General features: G+C 43.7%; 1 protein-coding gene across 2 annotated transcripts in view; it reads left to right on the top strand.

The window, feature by feature from the left end:
• The window catches only part of Serpine2 (serpin family E member 2), a 65,338-nt gene extending 56,024 nt beyond the window's left edge, over window positions 1–9,314 (top strand). For both annotated transcript variants that reach the window (XM_031368139.1, XM_031368138.1), the window contains exons 6-9: window positions 1,283–1,383; window positions 3,608–3,694; window positions 6,355–6,438; window positions 8,543–9,314. In XM_031368139.1, coding sequence (XP_031223999.1) covers window positions 1,283–1,383; window positions 3,608–3,694; window positions 6,355–6,438; window positions 8,543–8,580 — 310 coding nt within the window. In that variant the 3' untranslated portion in view covers window positions 8,581–9,314. The remainder of the gene's footprint in view (window positions 1–1,282; window positions 1,384–3,607; window positions 3,695–6,354; window positions 6,439–8,542) is intronic.
• Window positions 9,315–9,742: the final 428 nt, after the last annotated feature.

Genomic DNA, 9,742 nt, shown 5'->3' with positions numbered 1-9,742 from the left:
CTGGCCTCGAACTCAGAAATCCGCCTGCCTCTGCCTCCCAAGCGCTGGGATTAAAGGTGTGCGCCACCGCCGCCCAGCCTCCTCTTATACCCACAAAGGAAAGATGGAATTTCTAGGGGCGGGGGGTGGGGGGGAGAGATGGCTCAGTGTTTAAGAGCACCGATTGCTCTCCCGAAGGTCCTGAGTTCAAATCCCAGCAACCACATGGCGACTCACAACCATCCGTAAAGCGATCTGACACCCCCTTCTAGGGTATCTGAAGACAGCCACAGTGTACTTACATATAATAAATAAATAAATCTTTAAATAAGTATATGGAATTTCTGATGTTATGACTTGACTTGAGACTGGGACAAGAACAAACCCATTTCTGTGTGCATCATAATTTTTGACAGTTCAAAGAACACTTTTTTCCAGTGTGTGTGAGTTGGGGGTGGGGGGGGTGGAATCTGTCTCCTTTCTGTGAACTTCTCATTATTACCAGCTTTCCCACAATTCGGAGCGTCTATCCACACCTCAGTGGGAACAAAGAATCCTAATAGCTTTTAAATCTTGAGTAGTCAGTGTAGTACATCTACAAATATCCGAAGTCCTTGTCCTGAGGGTGTGAAGAGGTGGCTCCATGGCTAAGAGTCCTCACTGCTCTTGCCAGGAACCTGGATTCTGTCTCTAATACCCACATGGTGGCACACAACCATCTATAACTCCAGCTCCAGGGGACCTGATGCCCTTTTCTGGCTTCCTTGAGGCCAGATGTACATGCACATACTTGCATACAGGAAAAATCCATATACACCCAAAGGATAAAAATAAAGACATCTTAAATGTTAAATGCACTCTTATAGAAAGCCACTGAATAATGTTTAACTAAGTACCTGGCATAGACTGCCTGGCACACCTGGATGGCCCTGCTCACTGTGAGTACAGGGTGTGTTGTCTACTTACCTGGCATTTAAATGTTAGGTTTAGAAGTCAGGCTGCAGCCAGGCAGTGGTGGCGCATACTTTTAATCCCAGCACTTGGGAGGTGGAGGTAGGTGGATTTCTGAGTTCAAGGCCAGCCTGGTCTACAGAGTAAGTTCCAGGACAGCCAGGGCTATACAGAGAAACCCTGTCTCGAAAAGCAAAAAAAAAAAAAAAGAAGAAGAAGTCAGGCTGCAGTTCAGAGTGATGACAAGGTCTTACTTAAAGAATCTATTTCAAACTATGCACTATTTTTGTCATGTTTGAATCACTTGCAGCATGTTTGAATCACCCTCCCTATGTTTTCTGCTTTCCTATAGATTCACAGCTGTGGCACAAACAGATCTGAAGGAGCCACTGAAAGCCCTTGGCATTACTGAGATGTTTGAGCCGTCAAAGGCAAATTTTGCAAAGATAACAAGTATGTCCAGCTTAAAATGTAAACTTCAAGAAAATGTTGCAGGTCCTTCTTTGCTCAAAAAAAGACATAGCAAAATCAGGAGGGTGTTGCCCTAAACCTGTGCAAACTTTAGTTAGTTTAGTTTAGATGCATTGTCAAAGGATGCTGTTGAGTGTCAAGGGTTCAGTTAGCATTCATCCTTTCCTCCCCGAATCTCATGTGAGGCCTGAGGGACCACCAGGATCAGGACTTCTGCATCACTTGGTACCCACACACTTGGATGTTTTTTCCTTCTTCCATGCTGGGACTTGAACCCACGTCTGTATGCTTGCTAGACAAGTGCTCTACTCCTAAGAAAATTTGTAACCCCAGAGTTTGCCTCTTAGTTAAGACTTCATTGTTCTTTATGTTTTTTAAAGATTTATATTTATTTATCTTATGTGTATGAGTATACTGTAGCTGTACATATGGCCATGAGCCATCATGTGTGTGGCTGCTGGGAATTGAACTCAGGACCTCTGTCGGCTCTGCTTGCTCCTGCGTAATTCACTGTAGCTGTCTTCAGACTCACCAGAAGAGGGCATCAGATCTCATTACAGGTGGTTGTGAGCCACCATGTGGTTGCTGGGATTTGAACTCAGGACCTTCAGAAGAGCAGTCAGTGCTCTTACCCGCTGAGCCATCTCGGCAGCCCATGTTCTTTACTTTTGAATACAAATTTTTCCCTTGAGTTTGAAAAAAAAAAAACTGAAGATTTTTGAATTCTCAAACATTTATCTTATTTTCACAGAGCAACTGTAGGCTTGCCTTGTATCCAGAAATGTGTTTTGCCATTTGTCTGAACTAACAAATTCAATATGTCTGATTGAGACTGTCCTTCCCCTAAGCAACTGTTCGTAACACATACCTAGCATCATCTCTCTGTGTTTGCCATTACGCGTTACTCAGCCTGGAACTGTTCGAATGGGTCAGGCCTCTGACTTCTACATTTAGAACACAATTTCCAATGGCGAGCCATAGCTTGGACATGCAAAGTACTCCAGTGTATTTTAACCCTCGACTGGTAGAGAGTTAGTTTGATTATCAACCCCAGTTGCACACTCAAGAGTATCTGAATATCTCCCAAGGGAGAAGCACTTGCCCCCTCACCCCTAGCCCACCCTCACACCCTTGCTGGAACTGGAGCTCTACAGATCCATCTTCCCAGTCTCTCTCCATTCCTGGTTCCCAACCCAACACATTAGCATAGCCTGTTAGAAATCCTGTTAGAAATGTGTATCTTGGTTCGGATCCAGACCCCTGGATCACACCTTTATTTTAATGGGATCCTTGACCTAATAAAGTTTGAGAAAGAAGCACTTCTTGTTCACAATCACCTGGTATAGTCTGAATACTAAATAGGAGGACCAGGCACCCTGAATCTTCTCGAGCTGTTCTCTTTAACCTTGTAGGTGGCCTGAGCCAGATGAACATGCACCTGCTCTCAGCTAGCCATATTAGAGCTGGCTATTTGAGCAGACAATGCAAAATCAGGTCCCCCCCCCAAAAAAAATAGTTCTTTTGTTCTCTTTATCCAGACCCAATTCCTATCGGGCTCATGCTGATGAGAGTTGGTGTCCTTTTGGATAGAAGCAGCCCTGAGATTTGTTTGGTTCTTTTTGAATCTGAAGGAACTGAATTCACTGGAGGATCCCCGAGACACAGCTAGCTGCAGATCTGTGCCTGGCCCTTCCCAGGAGTTCCCTTCTCATATTGCTGTGCTGGCAGATACTGGGTCTGGGGCTATGAAAGCCAGCACTTCCTGCGCCTAACTACCCATGTGACTAGGGACAGATTTCTTAACCTTGTGAGCCTCAGTTTCCCCATCCAAAATTCTCTCGGGGACAGACCGTCTAGTTGGATTATTTATTGTCTCTCTTCTTCTGGAAAAAGGCATCTTTATAGATCTCTGTTCCTTTCATGTTTAAAATAAAATTAATAGTCATCTGAGTTGAAGTGATTAGAGGTGCTAAAACATTTGGGGATCTGGGAGTCCACCCCAGAAGTAACGATTGCAAATCATTTAGCTGAAATTGAAATCTACTGCAAGTGACAGGCACACACGGCCCTCAATCTGCAGAACTACCAAGTTACTTCTGACCCTTTTCATAAACTGGAACTTGCCATGGCTTTGAGGTTACTCCTGATAGCTGTAGATGGGATGCTCATCAAAAAAAAGTGCTGATTTTGTGTTTTCTGGGAACAGGGTCAGAGAGCCTTCATGTCTCTCACATCTTGCAAAAAGCAAAAATTGAAGTCAGTGAAGATGGAACCAAAGCTTCGGCAGCAACAAGTAAGTGGCAAGGTCACATCCAATAGGAGAGCAGACACACTCCAGGTTCACTCCTCAGCTTAGCAGACATCTAGGGAGCCTTGAAAGCTGACCCTTGGGAGACAGCAATGAGTATGGATTTATGAAGTAGTTCCTGGTGGTGGTGATGGTGGTGGTGGTGGTGGTGGTGGTGGTGAGGAGGAGGAGGAGGAAGAGGTAGGAAGGAGCCTTGGAGACAGCAGTATGGGTAAATAAAGTAGTTGATGATGCTGCCAACAAAAACGACGACGATGACAATGTTAATATCAGGGGTTTAGCTCAGTAGTGGAGTACTTGCCCCCCATATACAACACCATGAGTTTGAACACTTAACACTGAGAAAAGATGAATCATGTTAGTGTAAGAATTTCATCTAGGAAGGGAGCCACCATCCCCCTGGGAAGAGATAGCTGGCATGTTATTTCAGCCATGCAGGCCTCACTGTCTTCAGCCCTAATCCTCAAGTCTGCAAATACAGCAAGAAAGCAACCAGCGGTGTGCACCTGAGTGGGGATGGCTCAGCCAGTCTTCCAATAAAGCTTTATTTATCAAACCAGGGGTTGGCAGTATGGACCTATCTGAGTACCATTGCATGTTGGTCCCTGCTCTCAGCAGGATAAAGCCCATCTGGCTACTTTACCAGCCCGAAAGGCTCATCTTTAGGTTGAAACACAACAGCAAGTCCAGGAGCATAGCTCCTCAAGTCTCCCCAGGACAATGCAAAGAATCAGCATTGCCTACAGGAGTGTACCAGGATTGCTGGGCAGCCTTCTTTAATCATTAGAACATCTGCATCTGTCCTCTTGGCAGATTATAAGGAAGGAAGCCCTAAGCTTGTCTCCACCAGCACCAGCAATACCATCAGTCATCCATGTAATAAGATAAGAAGATTGGATTATGAAATTGTAAACTCATAGACTAGCTTCACTGAACATCCTGCTGGATGGTTGACTATTGCTGCTCATGAAACAAAGTTATCATTTATTCTATAGAGTCAGCACCTTATCACCTCCTGAATAAATGCTATCTTTTTTTTGTTTCTTTAAAATTGCACTTAACGTGCCGGGCGGTGGTGGCTCACGCCTTTAATCCCAGCACTTGGGAGGCAGAGGCAGGCAGATTTCTGAGTTTGAGGCCAGCCTGGTCTACAGAGCGAGTTCCAGGACAGCCAGCACTACACAGAGAAACCCTGTCTGGAAAAAACAAACAAACAAAAAAAATGCACTTAACATAAAGACCTAGAATACAAGTTTTGATTTTTTTTTTAAATACCTTTTGTCTTCACTAGGTGGCTGCTACATGTTAAATTTGCCAAAAATGATTTGTCTGTTTTGCCAACTACCGTTCCGGTCAGGACCGGCTACATGATTTGTAGAGGAGCCCTGTGCGAATGGGAATATAGACTCCCTTGTTCTGAATTGTACTAGGAATTTAAAGACCACTACAGCAGAATGCTAGACCAAATCTGGGGCTCTCTGTCGGCACTCTGTGGCTGCTGAATTAGTCAGCTCCCCTAACAAAGACAGAGACCAGAGAACTTAATCATATTAGGAGCCTAGTGCCTCAATGTAGGAATGTTAGGGAGATAGCAATCTGTACTGAATGCTATCTAATTGTAATTCTGCGTGAAGCAGTTTGCCCGGCCTAATTTTTGAGTATTCCTTTTCTAAGAGCAAGCCATGTCATTCATGCCTTTCAGAAGTCTGAGCCACGTGCTGAGCCAGCATACCAGACACAAGTAGTTAAACTAGCCATCTCTCCTTCCTTAGCCTTGCCTTGGTCTTGTTAAACAGGGCCAGCCATTGGTCAAAGTAGGCAGGTCTAAGACGTGTCCAGTGGTGGCGCACGCCTTTAATCCCAATGCTTGGGAGGCAGAGGCAGGCGGGTCTCTGAGTTTGAGGCCAGTTCGGTCTACAGAGTGAGTTCCAGGACAGCCAGGCCTACACAGAGAAACCCTGTCTCGAAAAACAAAAAACAAACAAACAAACAAACAAAGAACCTTTCTTACAGGCTAAGGTGTAGTTTGGTAGCAAATGACTTGCTTAGTGGTCACATTGTCCTGGGTTCTATCCCCACTATCACACGAATAACAAAAGGTTGTTTTCTAAGTCAGATATCTGCAGCTAATGAGCTGAGCGGTGGTGTAATGTAGCAGGTGCAGATGAGCAGTCTGCATTGCTGTCACAAAGGGCATCTAAATGATATACCAGAGGAGAAGGCACAGAACCGACAGTTAAGCATTCCGAGCCGGCCTTTGATATGCAGAAAGGATGTGGGTAGGTTGAAGAGGTCCAGAGGCCTTTATCAGCACAGCAGATGGTGTGAGTAAAAATAGCTCATAATAACAGCAAATATTCTCTGGATGCTCATTTGGTGGCAGTCTCTGTCGTAAGAGCTATGGTGTGTTTGTCATGCACTCACTCCCCTAAATCTATGAGAACTAAGAACATTTATTGTGAAGATGGGGCTTTTACAGAATTAGCGAGAAAGTAACTGAAAAGGCCAGCCCAGTAGTGATCATTGAGACCATTATAGCATGCCAACTTAGGAGAAAAAGCAAACAGGTCCTCAGACACCAGCCTCTGGGTGCTGCCACTGCCCTGGTGCTTAGTGGATAACATCATCTCTTCTTCTTTCCATAGCTGCAATCTTAATTGCAAGGTCGTCGCCTCCCTGGTTTATAGTGGACAGGCCTTTCCTGTTTTCCATCCGACACAATCCCACAGGTGAGCGCCTCTTCTGTTTCATCGCCCGGCTGGTTGTGTGCAGAATGGCCCATTATAGCTCTAGTGGCACACCATCAATGTGGCCCTTGATCTGTTTTCTTAGTGTCATCTATAGGAGACACTACAGATGCCTCCCCCCAGCACCCCCCACTTTAAAGAGGGAAGAAAATGAAGTCTGTGTTACAGAGTTTGGTGGGATCTTTTAACTATGGCCCAGATTGTAGATTTGGAAGAGGCTGGTGGCTTTTAACATTTGAAAAGGTGCAGCATGCCCTTTGAAACCCTTGACATTGATTGAAACTATGTTTTCATAGTTTTAAAAATACCTTAAATATCACAACAAACTCTGTGTCTTCAACTTCTATGAGGCCACTCAGATATTAGGAATATCTATGCCTTAGGGATTGTCCATTCAAAATGTCTTAGCTCTACAGTACGTATATTAAATTGGACTTGATTCTTTACTCTCTGTCTCTGTGTGTGTGTGTGTGTGTGTTATATGTATATATGTGTGGGGTGTGTATATGTACGTGTGTGTATGTATGTATGTGTGTATGTATGTAGTGTGTGTGTGTGTGTGTGTGTGTGTGTGTGTGTGTGTGTGTCTGGGCGCAAGTTGAGTGAGAGCAGCTGTATGGATACATGTGCAAATATATTAATGTGTGAAGGACAAGGGTCAAATTCAGTTTGTTTATCATTCCCTAGGTGCCATCTGTCCTCAGTTTTTCCAGATAGGGACCTAGGACTTGAAGATTAGGCTAGGCGGGCTAGCCAGCCCCCAAACCTCTTTCTGTCTCTGTGAAATTATAAGCTATAGGTATGCATCACAACATTTGCCTTTTTCTGTGGGTGCTGGGATTGAACCCAAGTCCTCATGTTTATGCAGCAAACACTTCATCTACTTTGCTGTCCCATCAACCCACTAAAAATAACTGATCAAGGGCTGGAAAGATGGCTCAGCAGTTAAGAGTACTGACTGCTCTTCCAGAGGTCCTGAGTTCAATTCCCAGCCAACACATGGTAGCTCACAACCATCGGTAATGGGATCCGATGCCCTCCTCTAGTGTATCTGAAGACAGCTACAGTGTACTCATATAAATAAAAATAAGTCTTTTTATAAAAATAACTGATCAAAATACATTATATGAAAATTTTTCTTAGTTAAGTGATAATATTTTTTTAAAGATTTATTTATTATTATAAATGAGTACACAGAAGAGGGTATCAGATTTCATTATGGGTGGTTGTGAGCCACCATGTGGTTGCTGGGATTTGAACTCATGACCTTCTGGAGAGCAGTCAGTGCTCTTACCCGCTGAGCCATCTCGCCAGCCCCGATAATATTTTTTTAAAGATAAATAACTTTAAAAAGGATAGTAGGGCCAGAGAAATGGCTCAGTTGTTAACAGTGCTTATTGCTCTTACAGAGCCCTGGATTCTGTCCCTAGCGCCCCTAGTAGCTTATGACTGACTATGAGTCATTCTAGTTCCAGGTGATCTGATGCCCTATGGCTTTTGTAGGCACCCACATACATTCAGCGCACATAAACTCACACAGGCACACACACACATAACCAGAATAGTTCTTTTTAAAAGTAAGATAAGGATAGTAACAGCTCCCCCATTTTTATTTAATGTGACGTATAAGCCTGCCTCTATGGGAAGGTTGGCGTCACATCCATGCACTGCAGTGCTAATGCATGTTCTCTTTTGCTGGTATTTTAATCAGAAGGTATAGTCCCTTATTCTTTTATCTCATGGTTGATATGTCCTCATTAATGTATCAGAGCCAACTAGTCCAATACTGGAGCTTCTTGCCACTTGTGGCTACTTAACCTAAACTCTATTAAAATGACACATAATTAAAATGTCAACGTCTTGGTCATACTGTCCTCAACTCAGCTCCTCGTTTGAGTAGGGCTTGTGTCGTCCCTTGCACAGTGAAGGCAGAGACTATTTCTGCCTTTGGAGAAAGTTCTAAAGAACGGCACAGCCGAGCAAGAGGTTAGCCGTGGACCCTTCTCTGTCCAGCATGCAACACCCTCCATCCTGCACCACAAATTGATTTTATGATGTCAGACATTGTCTCTCTTTAACCCTCTAGGTGCCATCTTGTTCCTGGGGCAAGTGAACAAACCCTGAAGGACAGACAAAAGAAAGCCACGCAAAGCCAAGACGACTTTGCTCTGAAGAAAGATCCCCCTTCCCCACATCTTTCATAGTTCTGTTAAATATTTTTATACACTGCTTTCTTTTTTGAAACTGGTTCATAGCCACAGTTAAGTGACGCAAGTGTTTCTGGTCAGGGCTGTGTCAGAAGAAAGGGCAAGACGGCTGGGATGCTGTACTGCAGGATGAACAGGCGGATTTCACGGTGTCTAGAGGATTCCTTTAAACTACTGATCAGTTACCTAGGTTAACAACTCTCTCGATTATTTGCTGTCTGTCAAGTTCAGCATTTTTGTTTTGTTCTTGTTTATATGTGTGACTTTCCGGGAGTGGTTTAATCAGTGTGACAGGAGGGGAAAAAAAAAAGACATTTTATAGCAGTTTTTATGTTTTTATGGAAAACAATATCATTTGCCTTTTTAATTCTTTTTCCTCTCACTTCCACCCAAAGGCTTGAAGGTGGTAAGGGGTGGAGCTAGCAAAAAGCCGTAGCCTCTTGGTGTGTTGTTTCTGTTGGTGTTGCTCTTGTTGTTTTATATACTGCATGTGTTCACTAAAATAAAGTTGGAAAACTAACGTCTCGCTGGACACAATTTGCTGTCAAGCCACGTGCCTGTCACTACTGGTCTGTACTCCTTGGATTGGCATTTTTGTATTTTGTACAGAGTAAAAAAAATAAAGTGTTCCAAGTAGTAAAAAATTTAAAAGAGGCCATTTCTTTGTTTGAAGAAAATGATATTAAAAAAGAAAAAGAAAAAAAAAAACAGCCTTTTCAAAAACCTTACCTCAACCTCCTATGGTAAGAAGCCTTTCTCCTTAGGCAGCTTGCAGGAGCTTCAAAGCCCAGACTTGTTCTGTTCTTTTTCTTGCCACCTGGCAAGCAGTCCCCGCTCCTCGTCTGGATGCTTCTCCATTTATGGAGCTTTTCCAGCAGCGACTGTTACGGCAATCCCAGCTCTGCTCTCAGCTGCGGTTCACTTGAGCAGTAGCTAAGGATTCTCCACAGACTTTATTCTTTATAAAGTACAGAAAGAAATGTCTGGACACCTCTGTCTCTTCAAAAATCTAAGCCACGGTAAACGTTTGGTTTTTGGTGACCACTGAAATGGTTGCTCTTTGAATTTACGGTTTTTTT

The sequence above is a fragment of the Mastomys coucha genome, unplaced genomic scaffold, assembly GCF_008632895.1.
Source record: "Mastomys coucha isolate ucsf_1 unplaced genomic scaffold, UCSF_Mcou_1 pScaffold14, whole genome shotgun sequence".
NCBI classification, from domain to species: Eukaryota; Metazoa; Chordata; class Mammalia; order Rodentia; family Muridae; genus Mastomys; species Mastomys coucha.
The sequence above is the reverse complement of the archived record's forward strand: the minus strand, read 5'-3'. Positions and strand labels throughout refer to the sequence as shown.